The sequence below is a fragment of the Mobula birostris genome, chromosome 9 (genome assembly GCF_030028105.1).
Source record: "Mobula birostris isolate sMobBir1 chromosome 9, sMobBir1.hap1, whole genome shotgun sequence".
NCBI lineage: Eukaryota > Metazoa > Chordata > Chondrichthyes > Myliobatiformes > Myliobatidae > Mobula > Mobula birostris.
Genome location: NC_092378.1, coordinates 33,404,624 through 33,421,578, shown reverse-complemented (window position 1 = coordinate 33,421,578; position 16,955 = coordinate 33,404,624). Strand labels below are relative to the sequence as shown.

Below are 16,955 nucleotides of genomic sequence, written 5' to 3'. Positions count from 1 at the left end.
ATCACCGATCTTCACTGTCGACAGAATTCGAGCGTTAATTCCCAATCGCAAATGACCCAAGATGTGCAAAGGAATAGGTCCGTGACCCATTTGTGAATGTCCCCGGTGAATCATCCGTGTCAGCACGGGAAGAAGATCAACTCCTCAAGCTTGCAAATGACGGTGGGCTGAAAAGTATGTTTGACATAACATCTCTGCTGGCATTCTGGATCAAAGTCAAGGCTGAATATCCTGAGATAGCCATGGAAGCACTGAAAACGTTGCTTCCATTTCCAACATCATATCTCTGCGAAGCGTGATTTTCTGCAATGAATGCAAGGATAACTAAATTGCAGAATAGACTGGACATAAGGAACCCCCTGTCTCTCATCACCCCTCGATGGCACCGTCTCGTTGCAGGGAAACAAGCCCAGGGCTCCCACTGATTCAGCGATATTGGTGTGTTGCAATGATTTTATATGTTCATACGAGGAAAATATGCGCTGTGTTTAATATCTAAACGTTACTTAAAATGTTATGACGCTATTGACTTATAAGCGTCTTATAATTGACTTATCACTATATTCATGCAAGGAAAATATGCGCTGTGTGTTTAACGCAGCAGGCCTGCTGCATTCCACCAGCATTTTTTGTGTGTGTTGCTTGAATTTTCAGCATCTGCAGATTTCTTTATGGTTGTGTGTTTAATGTTAAATTCATTAGATAAACACTTTTAGAAACGGAATTGAGTGTATTAGCCACTTATAAGTGACTTATAATTGACTTATCACCTATATTCCGGTCATGATTAACACCCCCCCCCACCCCCCCGTCGGCCGGTCCACTAGATTATTGTCAATATTAAACCGGTCCGTGGTGCAAAAAAGTTTGGGCACCCCTGGTGTAATCAATAGCTCAAATGAGAAGAGTTGGTTTGATATTGAAGCACTGATCTTTTCACTTTCGGGATTTTCAGTTGAAAGCTGACCTATGTAAAAGAAAAATAGTCTTTTCCACTGACTATAAATGTCTCCAGGAAATGGGCTTGGGCAGGTATTGAGGGCACAAGACTTTACTTTAAAACTGCCTGGTAATTCAGAATAGATCAGTACCAAACGGGTTAAATCATACAGAGACTATGTGACTGGATAGTTTGGGGAATACAGGGAAAATATGTGCTTCTGCAAATGAAATTCTTGTGCTTTATGGACAGAATCAAATTGGCTTTGCACTTGAGCTAGCTATTGTAAATGGCTGGTGAGTATTTGATTTTGACAGAAATACAGTGGAACTTCATTTCTGAGCAATGAACCTCCTAATTGGGAGCTCAAGTTTTCTTACTGTTGCCCACTAATAACTTAATAGGAACATTCTAGAGTTGTGTCTTACAACTTAAGTTTCTTCGGTGCAGAATTTTACTACTTTCCAAAACTTAGGTTATTTTTGGCTGCCTTTTGGTCTTTGATTAACATCATGATTTTTACAGCAAAATACTAATTTTGAGATTGTTCCCAGGCTGGTGTTTTCTAATAGAAGAAGGCAACGTTCAGATTTGTAAACACATGTCCAACTTCTGAATTTTATGGGTGATGAAGCAACTTAAAAACATCAGGTAAATCAAACAGCAAAGGGCAAATGAAGGAAGAGGTTTTTTTTAATAAAAGTCACTGCAGATTATTCTTCATCCTGCCTAGGAGCTGGTTACATGAAGAGGGTTTTGAATCATGCATAGTATTGTACACTTTATGTAATATTGCTTTAAATAACTTTTAAACTAAGATGTACTAAAATAAAATTAATTTTGGCAATTTGACACTAGCCTATGTAATATCACCAAGTTTGATACCATTTGTTGTTTTCAATGTTGGTGCATTGGTTCATGTACGTTTGTATATTATATGAATATCAGCTACCCAAACCAGATTGAAACAGGCAAAGACCTAAAGTCTCTGCATTTTTACTGCCAACTCGTAGACACCTGAAAAATTACATCACTTTTGCAACGGTAGCCTTAACAGGGCCCATGATTGATTTTACTCTGAGAAAAGCTTTGTTGAAAAGCTGTTAATACTAGCAAGGCATGCAGGCATGTCTTTGAAAGAGCTAATGATTTTGTTGTAGGAAGAGGAATCTGGAGCTGTTGTGTATGTGGCCGTTTACACAACAATATCATTAATAAAAATGCTAGAGACTGGAGCTAAGTTAACGGGCTTTTATTTTTGGAACCCAAACTGAACGCATATATACAGATCAATACGCGCCTAATAGTGCATCCTCAATATCATGTTACTATGACATAAGATAGTCCCATGTTATACAGTAGGCTATATGGTACACTCCTGCCCTTTTATTTTAAAAGTGTATCAACTTTTTTTTAGGGGCACTACGCTAAACAAATACTGTATGTGTACCCTTAATATGCAAATGCCCACCAACTTTTTAATTAGTAACTTAATAATATGAAATTATAACAAAGTAATGTCATAATAATTATTATAATAACTATAACTGAAGTCTTTGGGGGGGCCTTCTCTGCCTCTTCGAGTAACGTCTGCCCTGCAACATTTGATTTGGGGAATTAGTCTCCACAGGTACATCAGGTGGGTCCTCAGCACTGATGACAGGCTTATCTGTGGGCGAGGCTGATGTGGTCACATCAGGAGTGTTTGCTTCTGTGTCCGAGGAGTCCGGGCAAGGTGTTGTTGAGTTTTTCACCTGAGCATCCAGGATTTGATCCACATGACGTCTCCGTACATTCTCTCCCACCTGTACTCTATACATCAGTGGCCCGTCTATGGCGGAAATTATACCTGGCTGCCACTTTTCAGTACGGTCATCTCGTGCAAGAACTGACTGTCCCACATTGAAGCTCTGTGTTGACTTAGCATTCAGTTGTTTGAATTGTCTGTTCTCTACATCATGCCGTACATTTGGTTTGAGAAGATCCATGCTGGACCTCAGGGTCCTGTTCAGAAACATCATCGCTGAAGTCTGGTTAGTGGTTGCATGTACTGCATTACGATAGGCAAGGAGGAAACTGGCTATCTTGTGTTGTAGTGGTCGATTCTGCCAAGCCATTTGTGGATGGATGGTAAGGAGCTGATGTAAAGTGCCTGATTCCATTGTTCTTCCCAAAACTTTGGAATTCTTCAGAGACAAATTGTCATCCATTGTCTGTGCAGATTTGCTCTGGTATGCCATTCCTGGCGAACATGGTCCTCAGCACTGTAATGGTCTTTTCCGATGTGGTTGTCTTCATTTTGATGACCCCTGGCCATTTGGAATGTGCATCAATGGCGATTGAAAAGATAGAGTCCATGAATGGTCCAGTAAAGTCATTGTGCACTCGCTGCCATGGTGATGAGGGCCACTCCCACAGATGGAGAGGGGCTTGTGGTGGTGTGTTCTGGATCTTTTCACGTCTTCAATCTGTTTATCGATTCCTGATCACCACACAGAGGTACGGGCAAGACCTTTCATCTTCATGGTACCCAGGTGCCCCTCGTGCAGTTCCTCCAGCATTCTGGTGCGTAACTTGGGAGGAATCACAACTCATGCGCCACACATTAGTGTTCCCCGACATGCTGACAACTGCGCCTTCCTCACTGAGAAGGCTGGAAACAGTGTGTTACCCCGCGTTGGCCATCCCTTTACCGTGATGTCGTACGCTTTTGACAACGTGGGGTCATTGCGTGTTTCCCTTTCAATGAGGCTGTTTGTTACTGGTAATTGTTCAACTATTGTTGAGTGAAAGATCTCTGCTGAATCCATTTGCGTGGTTACCTCGGAAGTGGGCAGTGGTAAACGTGACAAACCACCTGTGTTGCTGTGTTGCTTGGTCCCCTTGTATTCGGTGTCATACCTGTGACCTCCTAAGGACAGAGACCATCGCTGTAGCCTTTGTGCTGTCATCACTGGAACACCTTTTCTTGAATTGAAGATTGACACGAGCAGCTGATGGTCAGTCAACAGAATAAACTTTTGGCCATACAGATAGTGACTAAATTTCTTGATTCCCCACACGAGGCTTAGGGCCTCTCTGTCAATCTGTGCGTAGTTGCATTCAGCTGAAGTTTTGTTCTTGAGGCAAAGGCTACTGGTCTTTCAGGAAGTTGTGCAATAACACAGCTCCTATCCCATGGGGCAAGGCATCACAAGCTAGTCGGATAGGTAAGGAGGGGTCAAAGTGCGCGAACACCCCATCTGAAGTTATGAGTCTTTTAGTTTCTTGAAACGCTTTCTCACAGCTCTCAGCCCACTTCCATTGTGTCCCTGCCTGTAATAATGCATTTAGTGGATGTAGTACTGTGGATAGGTTAGGCAGGAACTTGTGGTAGTAGTTCACTAGACCAAGATATGCTCTCAGCTCAGACACATTTTCAGGTGGTGGTGCCTTCGGCACCACTTCTATCTTGTCTTGAGACATGTGTAAGCCATCCTTGTTGATCACATGCCTACAATATGAAAGTTCCTTTTTGAAAAACTCACATTTCTGTCGATTATCTCTGAGCCCATATTCTCATAACCTGGTGAGCACTTGTTTTAGGTTAGAAAGATGTTCGTCGTAATCTTTGCCAGTGACAATGATGTCATCCAGGTAACACTGAGTCCCTGGAATCCCCTGCAGAACCTGGTCCATTGCCCTTTGCCAGATTGCAGGTGCTGATGCTATCCCAAACACCAACCTGTTGTACTGATAAAGTCCTTTGTGTGTAATTATTGTCAGGTATTTCTTGGATGCTTCCTCAATTTCCATTTGAAGGTAAGCCTGGGTCAAGTCAATTTTTGTGAAATGTTCCCTTTCTGACAGGGAACCCAAAGTGTCCTCAATATGAGGTAGAGGTTACTGTACTGTGCGGAGAACTGGTTTGATAGTCACTTTAAAGTCACCACATATGCGCACCTTGCTTGGTTTTTCTGGTTTTGTCCGCTGGAGGTTTTCTTCATCACTGGAACAATAGGCATGGCCCATTCACTGCAGTCCACCTTTGACAGGACGCCAGTCTGCTCCAGATTTTTCAGCTCTGCCTGTACTGTAGGAGGGATTGCATATGGCACTGGCCTGGCTTTGTGAAATTTTGGACATGCATTTTCCTCAATCTCAATCTTTGCTTTTACGCCCTTAAGTGTTCCTATTCCTTTCATGAACACTTCCTCAGAGTCAGCAAGTATTTGCGACAGTCCCTTAGATGTAGCCTTGCTGCCCTCTTTTGCTGACACATTTAGTGCCTTGATGGTGTGCCAATCTAGCTGAATTTTCCTGAGCCATTCACGTCCTAGCAATGGTGGTCCTCCATTTTTCAGTACATAGAGGTTCATTTGCTCTGTTTTCCCTCCGTGGGTCACCGTCACTTTAATTTTGTCTTCGGGACACACTTTCTGTCTTGTGTAAGTCTTTAGTTCGTTTAGTTCGTTTCAGAGGTATGTGTGAAAACAGTCGTTTGTAGTCATGTAAAGAGATCACTGTTAAGGCTGAGCCTGTGTCCAACTCCAGTTTCAGTCTCACGCCTGCCCTTGTGGAGTGATCCATATTACTCTTCAATCATCTGTCTCTTCCATGCTGTGAAGTGGCAGACAAGCCAATTCACTTTTGTCTGAGGCATTTTCATCAGAATGGCTTTCTTTCATTTTGTGCACATTGTTGTATTTTCCTTTCTGGGGTTTCTTGTTTCTCTGTATTTTGCCCTTTTCCTGCTGTTTGTTAGCTTTGCATACTCTGCCAGTGTGGCCCTGTTTGCCACAGTTTGGGCATTCTTTATCTTTAAACCAACAACCATCAGGGTCATGTGATCTTTTCCCGCAATGGTAACATTGCTTTCCTTCACTTCTGTGCAGTGACATTTTATTCCTAGCATATTCCAGAGATTTTTGTTGTATCTTTGAAGCACCTCATGCAGCTATTTCTAATGATATTGAGATGTTTAGCGCTTTCTCGAATGTAAGGTCTTTGCCACACACTAACCTATCCCTCAATGCGTCTGATAGACCAGCTGCAAATTGACAATGTTCTGATAATTTGCGCAATTCAGCACAATATTCAGAAATGGTTTCATTTTTGCTCTGATTCCGTTTATGGAATTTAAATCTTTCAGCAATGACCAGCGGTTTGTGGTTTAAATGCTGTTGGAGAGTGTCTACTATTTGCTTGAAAGTTTTGTCAGCTGGCTTTTCAGGGGTTAACAAGCTCCGTAGTAGGCCGTATGTTTTCGTGCCCATTACACTAAGTAAGATGCTGGCTTTCTTTTCTGTATTAACATCGTTAGCATAACAATATAACTCTATTCTTTCAATATAAGTTGCCCAGTCTTCAATGCCACTATCAAATGCAGTAATGGTTCCAATTAATGCCATCCTTGTTGTGTTAATTTATCCTTGTTATGTAAATTTAGCCCCAGTCCCTTGTTAATTTAACCCTAGTCCCTTGTTTTCTTTTTGATTTACATGACCTTTTTTTTTGCCAGCGTCACGAGCGTACTCTGGCTAGATGCGTGTGCCGGTCGTTTTTTTAAATCTCCCTTCTCAGGCAGGCAGACCGTCAGCCCTGTGGTTCAGCGCCGGCTGTGGTCTCACCTGGACGCGCCGCGGCTCCGATTGTGTCTTTCGGTCTCCCGACATTCCTAACTCCGGCTGAACTCTCGCTTCTTTTCAGACTCGCGGCCTCACTCTGCCTCTTCTGAGTGCCGTTATCAATTAAAACACGGCGTTCTGATACGACGAAGGTTCATTAACCTCGTCACCAATTTGTTGTGATGTGGCCGTTTATGCAACAATATTATTTAAAAAAACGCTAGAAACTGGAGCTAAGTTAGCAAGGGCTTTTACTTACGGAACCCGGACTGAACACATATATACAGATCAATGCATGCTTAATACTGCATGCTCAATAACGTGTTACTACGACATGAAATAGTCCCATATTATACAGTAGGCTGTATGGTACAGGAGTGATAAACAAACTGCTGCAAGTGCTCAGCAGGTCAGGCAGCATCTGTGAAGGCAAAGGGATAGCTTATGTTTTGGGCTGAGGCTCTGCATCATCCCGACCTGATGCAGGATCTCAACCTGAAACATCAACAGTTCCTTTCCCCCTCCCTTCCTCACTTTGAACCACAGTAGCCTGCTCAGTATGATCAGCAGACACTGCAAGGAGTTATTAGGGATATTTGTGCATGGAAAATCATGTCTCATGATTCCAGTTGGGTATTTTGAAGAGATTCCCTTGACGTTGTCTATAACATGCTGCTGCTGTATACCATGATTGTAATTCTGGAGCAAGTCCATGAATTGGGTACACTCTCAGCCCTGAATAAATGATTGAAGGAATATCCCACATAGTCAATCCATGCACCTATATGTTCTATCAGCCACCACTTCAACAGTCGCTCCAGATCCCAAGAACCAGAATCAAAGCAAATTATCCTAATTCTGAGGGACTGCCAAAGAAGGGAAGAGTCTTGCATTACAAACGAGAAAATCTGCAGATGCTGGAGGTCCGAGCAGCACACACAAAACGCCAGAGAAACTCAGCAAGCCAGGCAGCATCTATGGAAAAGCACAGTCAACGTTTCGGACGGAGACCCTTCAGCAGGACTGGAGAGGAATAGGTGCTGCCTGACCTGCTGAGCTCCTCCAGCATTTTGTGTGTGTTGCTAAGAGTCTTGCATTGTATTTTTGCTCGGTTGACAGGTTGTTCTTGGCATGCACATATACATTCCTCATTGAACTTGGGTTGAGTTCCTGGCTTATTGATAATGTGAGAGAAACGACAACTCAAGGATTTATAGATTGTTGTGAAAAGTGATTCTGCTTCTGCTGATGGGTCACAGCATCTTTCAAGTTCTTAGTCCGTTGAATGATGATAGGACAACAAAGCACCATAGAAGGTGTCTGCAGAACGAGCCCAGGGATTTGACTCCACAAAGGCAAGTTTGTGGGTGGTCATTCCTTCCATTACTGTAATGAATGTGGTGTATCTGGAGAAGAGGGAATTCATGAGGATGAGGCAAGTTGGTTGAAAGATTCATTTGTTATCATAGTATGTATCCATATACAACTTTGAGATTCATCTTCTTCAGGTAGCAACAAAACAAAGAACATGAAAGTTGTTCAGAGAGAAACATCAAACCCACCCCTCGCTGAAAAAAGAATGGCATCCTGATCATCAACCCCAAACCCTCCCCAAAAAAGAATACAACAAGAACATTGACCTTCAAGCTCCCCTTGCCTGCACAAAAGTAACAAGAACACCCAAACAACCCCTCCCTCGCACAAAAAGAAACTAAACAGTACACAACAAGAACATTAACACTCACACAACAAAATGGAAAAGGAATGGATGAGAACACAGAATACAAAAACAGTGTCTGAAAAAGTCCACAGTCCATAAACGCAATAATACAATCCATAAACATGGAAGCACAAAACGTCCTCTGACATTTATCGAAAGAGAAGAACGCCACACGAGGTAGAGGCCAGTTCACCTGCCACGGCGAGCCACACAGCGATAGGCTGCTCACAGACAATGCAGGCAGTCAGTGCTGAACTCATTTGCCTTCCTCATTTGCTTCGATGTCTCAATCCCCCTCGATGCTTTAATCAGCAAAATGGAATTAAACATCGGCTCTTAAGTTTCTTCGCATCAAAGCTGTCACAGTGTGCACTCACTTCCCTGAATTTTCTCGGAGATAGCAGAACTCTGGATCACACAACTGATCTCCAAACTGTAAATCGCGGGCTCTAACAGTCCCAGAAACATTTTTAAGATGAGAAACAGACGTAAAAGAAGTAAAATAGGCATTTTCATGGGCTATCTGAAAGATGTCAACTGAGGGAACGTTGTACACTGGCACCATCTTGACTGGAATAAATTGACCAGTTGATTTCTTAAATGAATTCAAGCCCAGCCTGACAGCTCTGATCTTCAGGAGTTGGCTAACTCAGAGCTATCAACCTCACTTAGTGTTAGATATTAGAGTCTCCATCTATCTTGCTCAATTTAAACATGTACTTCCAAACTTTATTGCTGAATTGTAGTGTATGACATACTATGGTCCACAAATAACTCATGGGGATGAATATGTCTAGCCTGCAACATTTTCAGCACCCCACTTTGCCACACCCAAAGCTCACTTCCAGCTTGGGACTGTCTCCAAAGTAGGATGACTAGGTCAGTGATGAAATGCTCAAAGGTGACAAACTAAGGAGCTATGTTAGACTAGTTCAATCATCTGGGTCCAGATTCAGATCCTCCTCCAGAATCTAGCTTTGTACTGAAATGGTAAGAATGGGTCTGTTACTATAAAACAGTCACAGTGTTGGTGGGTATACACTCAATGGCCACTTTATTCGGTACAGGAATGGAACCTGGTGTGCTTTCCTCTGCTGTAGCCCATCCATTCAAGATTCAACATGTTATGCATTCAGAGATACTCTTCTGCACACCAATATTGTAGTGCATGGTAATTTGAATTACTGTTACCTTCCTGCCAGCTAGAATCAGTCTGGCCATTCTCCCCTGACCTCTCTCGTTAACAAGGCCTTCTTTCCCACAGAGCGGATGCTCACCGAATGATTTTTTCCCACACCATTCACTATAAACTTCAAAGACTGTTATGCGTGAAATTCCCAGGAGATCGGCAGTTTCTGAAGTACTCAAACCACATCTTCGGCACCAACAATCATTCCACGGTCTAAGTCACTTAGATCGCATTTCTTCCCCATTCTAATGTTTGGCCTGACCAACAGCTGAACTTCTTGACCATGTCTACATGCTTTTATGCATTGAGTTGCTGCCTCATGATTGTCTGATTAGATATTTGCATTAACGAGCAGGTGTACAAGTGTACCTAATAAAGTGGCCACTGAGTGTATGTCTGTGGTGACTGTAGAGTATTGCCATGTGGTATAGTGTATGTCTGTGGTCACTAGAGTATTGCCATGTGGTATAGTGTGCAAATATCCTTCACCTTGTAATAGTGGTGGGCACAGGACTTGCAAGGTGAAAAGTGGCACTCGAGATGTGGCAAATGAAATGGTGAGAGGACAGTGAGTAAAGCAGTAGGAGGAGTACGACGAGCAGTGAGGCAGTGGTGAGAGTTTAATAGTAATTACAGTATTTATGCTTTGAGGATAACCAAAATTTTCACTATTTGATGTATATGTTTAAAGTAAAACATATTTCTCATGAATGATCATTGTCAAAGGCTTGGATATCAATTTGACACACCCCACAGAAAAAAAGTGTCTTCTTTCTATGGAGGTTATTGCAAAGTCAATGTTGAGTTTATTGTCATTTCCGCAGGTACAATGAAAAACTTGCAATCAAGTCAGAGGCACAAAGCATCAGATACACAACATTCACAAGAAAAACATAAATATCTATTATCAAAATTAAATAAGAAAGGATACAGTTAGAACAAAAACTCCATTGTAGTGCAAAGTCTTCATGGTGTTGCTATACTGAGGTAGTGATTAGAGTTGTGCTTTTGTGTGCAAAAACTGAATAATTGAAGAGAAGTAGCTGTTCTTGAACCAGGTGGTGTGGAGATTCAGACTTCTGTAACTCCTGCCTGATGATAGCTGTGAAAAGATGATATAGCCCAAATGGTGGGGATCCTTAAAGATAGATGTTGCCTTCTTGGGCAATGCCTCATGTAGGTACTTTCAGTGATGGGGAGGGATGTGCTAGTGATGTATTGGGCTGAGCCTAACAGTCTCTGCAGCTTCTTACATTCTTGTGCATTTGAATTGCTGCACCAGAAACTGTAGGCCAGGATACTTTCAATAGTGCATTTGTAGAAGTTTGCTGGAATGTTCAGTGACATGTTTTAAACCTTCTAAGAAAGTAATGATTCTGGTCCACCTCTAGGTACTGTGTCCAGGACGGGTTGTCTAATACGTTCATGCCCATGAATTTAAAGTGCCTGACCTTCTCAACTGCTGATCTCCATGTGCATGTTTGTCTTCCTTCCTCCTTCTTAAGTCAACAATCAGTTATTTAGTTTTACTGAGGACAGGTTGTTTTTGCAGCACCACTCAACTAGATTGGTCTGCATTTCTCCTTTGTATCCTAATCCAGTAACTACCACAGTCCAATTTAATTCTTTTTATATTTGTCATCATCGTTTAGTACAATGGAGTACAGTTAAGATAGTACTTGGTGTCAGTCACAATGCTGTTATTCTGACTAAATATTGGCCAATATAGCTGAGGATAGATAACTTTCCCGACAGGCTATCAGTGCACCGTGTTGTTTTACCGTGGCTCACAGGTTGCATCCCCTTCCCCACCCTTACAGTGTAAGCAACACACACAAAATGCTGGAGAAACTCAGCAGGCCAGGCAGCATCTATGGAAAAGAGTACAGTCAATGTTTCAGGCCGAGATCCTACAGGTGGAGAAAAAAAGATGATGAGTCAGAGTTAGAAGGTGGAGGGAGGGGAGGAAGAAGCAGCACACAGTGATAGGTGAAACTGGGAGGGGAGGTGAAGTAAAGAGCTGGGAAGTTGAATGGTGAAAGAGATACAGGGTTGGAGAAGGGGGAATCTAATAGGAGAGAACAGAAGACCATAGAAGAAAGGAAAAGAGGGAGGAGCACCAGAGGGGAGCAATGAGCAGGCAAGGAGATGAGGTGAGAGAGGGAAAAGGAGATGGGGATAGAGAAGGGGAACAGGGGCATTACCAGAGGTTTGAGAAATCGATATTCATGCCATCAAGTTGGAGGCTACCCAGATGAAGTATAAGTTTATAAGTTGATGTTCTTTCAACTTGTGTGTGGCCCCATTGCGACAGTAGAGGCGGCCATGGATGGACATATGGGAATGGGAAGTGGAATTAATATAGGTGACCACTGGGAGATCCCGCTTTTTCTGGTGGATGGAGCATAGGTGCTTGGTGAAGCGGTGTAAATTGGCTTCTGTTGCTACCATCCTGACTGTGGTGACGTTTTTAATGAAAGGCAATTAAATCATGCTAAACAGAAGATACAGCATCAAACCAGTTGAATACATCTACCCCATGCTTGAAGATACCTCAATGTCAATTTATGAGCCTTTAATAACATTCACCCAGTTAGTTCATACATAAAATAACCTAATTCCTTCAGACAGTTATTCAGCTGCTTTCTGAATGCTTTTATTTTTCTCCACGTTGCCAGATTATGCAGAACATTTATCACTTCTGATTTTGAGAAATCTTTCTGATGTCTAGTCTAATTTACTTTCATGGATCTAAATTTATGCTTTTGGCTCTACAGCTTGACATTGTAGTAATAGTCTAGGTTTTCTTATCCATTACCACTTAATATTTGTACACCTGAATGAATTTTCTCTTTAAACTTTTCTCTGAACTTTAGAACTTGATCTTCTAATCTTTACCCATAGCTCATCCCTATTGTACTTGGCATCAGTTTTGTTATTATTCTTTCTAAATCCATTCCAATATACACTGTGCATATGTCCTTTTACTAGCCTGGTGACCTAAATTAAACACAGTATTCCAGATGTGAACTGAACATTGCATTGCAAAATGCTAAAATAACCCCTGACTGTATTCTGCAGTTTAAGACTGCAGTATCCCAATTTTAAGTAATAAAATATAAATACTGGAAATACTCAGCATGTCTGGCAGCATCTTTGGGAAGAGAAATTGCTGATCTTCAAATGAATTTGACTATCTTTCATCTGAAACGTATATTCTCCATGGATGTTGTTATTCTCCATGGAATGGTATTTCTACCAATTTATTTTTTTAGTTACTTCCAAATCGCCATTTATTTCATTTTTGTCTCAATTTTAAGGGTGTCAACCTAATTCAATGGTAATGTCCCTGCTCCATTGTCTGAAAGTCGAGTCAGAGCCAGAAATCAATGTACATGTTATAAAGAAAATGTCTTTCAGACAAGACATTAGACTGTAGCCTCTTACATATCTAAGAGTAGAAAAGTTCTACTGTTGCCTCAGCCAACCTTTATTCTTCTACCACTATAGTAAAACTATATGCCTTCAGTTACCATGTGGAAAATGCAGCTGCTTTTGTCCATAAACAGGCAGTGTTTATACTTCTGAGCTGTGTGAGCTGTGAACTACTTTGGAACATCTTGAGAAGGTAAAAGATGCAATAGTTTAGAACCTTACTCTTGTTTAACACAGAACAGGTTGGTTATGATGGTGGTGAGAATATGAAGTGTATCTCTCAAAATCAGGATTGATCAGAAATCAAATATAGACATTGATGTCAGGAGTCAAAGACCACAGAAAGGAGATCCATATACTTAAAATAAGTACTTTTATTTTAAAGTGAAAGTGATTTTCTTATCATGCTCCCTTGATTTTATTGCCTTGTTTGCTGGGAGGCACTGTTACTATTGCAATGTGTTTCATGCTCTTTGTTTGTGTGATTTGGGTGTCAGTCACATTATCTTGTGTTCATTTTTATTTCTCTTTCTCTAGCTGCATTGCAGATTACCTCCCTCCAGTCCCAATGCTTATCCTGATGATCAACTTTGTGGTGGCAGTGGCTTCCAGCTTTGCTTGTTTTAGTGGCAATGGCCATAATAGCAACGACAAAGTACCCCTATTTCAATAGATTGTCGCCTGTGTTTTCCTCCAACAGATCGTCCAGTCACTGTTAGAACTGAACCAAAATCGCAGTAAACTGAAGCTGTACATAGGACACCTCATGGCTTTGTGTCAGGACCGCGACTCACAAATTCTTCAAGGATTGACACCACCAGCAGCATATGGTGGTATTGATAACAATAGGGCAATGTGGGAGGAAGCACTGCAGAAGATGAGCTCAGAGCAGGTAAGTGAAAGGAATATATAGCAATTGGTCAAACATGATTTTCTTTCTTCTGTACTGAAAACAGGTCATTGAAGTTTTGCCACATATCTGTTGTATATTGCCAGTTATGTTCCCACAGCTGTCAAAATAGGCCATTGATTCAGATACTTTTTGAATTAATAAGTCCCTAAGTTCACAATTTAATGTTAATTTATTTTTGCTGTAAAAATTGTTTATACATTTATCATTCCAAAGTTATAACAGTATTATTCATATTGTGAATGATCCAGTCGACAATAAAAATCTGTAGTGTAGTTTTGCTTTGTACCAATGCTGCCACTGTTGCCATTATCACAACAGTTATCAAGGTATCTTAGAAGTCTTCATACAAAGGAAAAGAGATGGGGAATAGGTGGTGTGAATCTAGTTAAGGTGTATATTGTTGGTTGCCTGAGAACATCATGATGTTTTGCATCAGAGATCCTGAAAGAAAACTGGAAGTAATCTTTATTTAACTGGAACTAGTCATCAGTTGTCATTGAAAGGTGAATGGAATCATGAGATGAGAAAATAAAATGAGATCACTGATAATGGAGTTCTATTCATTGAAAACAGGATTTCTTGACTTTGCTATTCTATACTGATGTGTATCAATTAAAGGCATAATCCAGTTGGGTACTTACTACAGTTCAAATATTTTAATTCAACTCAACAAATTCACAGAGGGAAGTTGGACTGCCCTGTGCTGACATTTGAAAGGATGCCAAAGAGAGAACTCTCTGCTTTATTTCTACAAATTGGAAAGTTTTGCTATGGCAATAAAAGATTTCATTATATTTGCAAACAAATCTTAATCTTTGTTAACATACCCGACAAAGTATGTGTTAACAAGGTGTTGTTATTTTACGTTGTCATCCAGCAATTTGCAAGATGTCTTCACTTGTGATGCTTTGGTATTCTGCAGGATCATTTATTAAAATGGTCAGACAAATTTGCAAAGATGGAATTGAGTGTAGAAACAGTGAGGTTTTGAATTTTTCAATATAGTCTATAATTGAGGTAAGTAGTGTGTATATCATACATTTTAAAAATTTTATGTTGGGTTATGTACAAGGGAGCTCTTCATGCAATCCTGGGTTCTACATTGTTCATCAGAAAGGGAATAAAATGAAAGAATAGCTTAATTATAATGAAATCAAAACTGACTATGGTGCAGTAGCTTAATTTTACCAAAGTGAGTCATTACCGATGCAATTGTGCTCTTACAAGTTCAGACAGCCAGTGTCAACACACCAAGTCCAGTATTACACAACTAAAAGAAGAAAGTTTTCTCTGCCTTTCCCCAATGTCTTACTTTAGCCAAACCTCAGAAAGACCCTGAATTTACCATAATGCCAGTATTAAGATTTTCAACAAGTTTTCACATCACCCATCCTGTGGCCTCAATTAAGATGCCAAAATAATATAAAGTGGAGGCTATTGCAGAAAATTAACGCAATTAACAGAGTAAACATTTATTCCATCAATCTAGACTATGTTGAAATCAGAACCTAGAGGTGTAAAATTGGATTTTACCCACTCAAACAAGCATTTAATATCTCTAAAAGCTTACATCTGATTTGCACTCTATTGCAAAATTTCAGGTTCCTACCTCTGCCAATGTTTTGGAACTATAGCCTCATTAATAATACATTATGGCTGCAGTTTATTTACATAAATTGTAGTTAAAACAAGGAAATAAAAGGCATTAATGGCACTTGAAATTCCTCACCTAGTTAATCTGTGTTGTAGGTACTTGCATTCAAGAGAAATCAAGTACTTAGATGAAGAGCCCATGTTGAATTGTTACCAGACACCTTCTGGTGCCATTTCCTAAATTCTTCTGTGGAGCCTTTGGGAATTATGGATTTTAATAGAAGAGGAGCTAATAGATCTTCTATATTGTAGACAAAACATTGAAGGAAAAGCAACATAAAACGTGGTCAGGAACTGTTACTGTGTGCGCCCTATAGCATTACTTATTGTACATGGAAGGTGCTGGAAATGCACAACATAGTTATTATAATCTAGAAGCACCAAAACAAATTATGATATTTCAGATGTGTATCAGAACCAACATTTAAAATGTGTGTTGATCTTTAATCTACTTGTAGATGTCCTTAACAGCATAGTAAATGACACCAATGCCCTAGTAATGAAGCCAACCCACATATTCTTCACAAGATTTATCGCAAACTTGTAAGTATTACACACAGCACCACAGACATTAGCCAATAAGAAATTAGTTTTCACCGCAGATGTTGATAATAAGCTTCGTGAATTGTCTGCTGTCAATGCAAATTTCCATTTGTGAAAGAAGACAAATCTAACTGGTAAGAATTCTGATGAAGTGACATCAGCCAGCATCCTGTCAAAATTCATTTTTAATAGCTGCAACTCTGCAGAAGGTTTTGGCTATAAATCTTAAGTGTCATATCTTGCACAGGGACTTTACAGGGATTTCAAATTACTTGGCAATGCACGGAGCAGTGCTTGAAGTCATACTCATTTATCTTGGAATGTATTTCCAAACCTGTGTCAATTTGAGGGCAACAACAACATGTTAGAATGCGCTGATGTATTTTCAGTAGCATCTCCTGTATCAGTGGCAGATTATGGCACAGCGTAATTAATGGTGCAATTTAATATTCCCTTGGCTCCTGTGACATTATAAATGAAAACCACTACTGACTGTGTATTAATCATACACCAGACCAACAAACAGTACCAAGCACTATGCCAACAAGTGAGAAGTAAAAAATGTGTTTTTTAGTATTGTGACTCTAGCGTATTCTCGTTATAACTTAATTCTGAATTAAATGAATTCTGAAGAAACTGTGACTCCAGTAGCCCATCTATCAAACTGTGGACTTGCACCACTTTATGTGTCAGTGAATGTTCTGCTATGTGATAGGTATTCTAATGAACTTTAAATATCAAAAATGTATCTTCCCAGTCTTTAATCTTTAATGAAATTTCCTAGTATTGTTGGGAAAATCCCTGGCTAGAAGGACAAGTTGCTTCTTGGTTTCACCTCTGCTCAAGCCCATCCACTATGTGGTGCAAGAAATGTCTTCAGCTGGTTGACTTTTATTATACTGGATAAATATTATGACATTAAATTTACTTTGAAATGATTCTGTCCCATGAGAACC

General features: G+C 40.5%; 1 protein-coding gene across 4 annotated transcripts in view; it reads left to right on the top strand.

Moving 5' to 3' along the window:
- Positions 1 to 16,955, top strand: part of LOC140202653 (ELKS/Rab6-interacting/CAST family member 1-like) — a 754,922-nt gene that overhangs the window by 680,950 nt on the left and 57,017 nt on the right. For 3 of the 4 annotated variants that reach the window (XM_072267763.1, XM_072267762.1, XM_072267761.1), the window contains one exon: positions 13,591 to 13,782. In XM_072267763.1, the coding sequence (XP_072123864.1) occupies positions 13,591 to 13,782 (192 nt within the window). Of the gene's footprint in view, positions 1 to 13,590; positions 13,783 to 16,955 lie in introns of those variants that run through there. The other variant, XR_011887141.1, reaches the window with a different exon arrangement.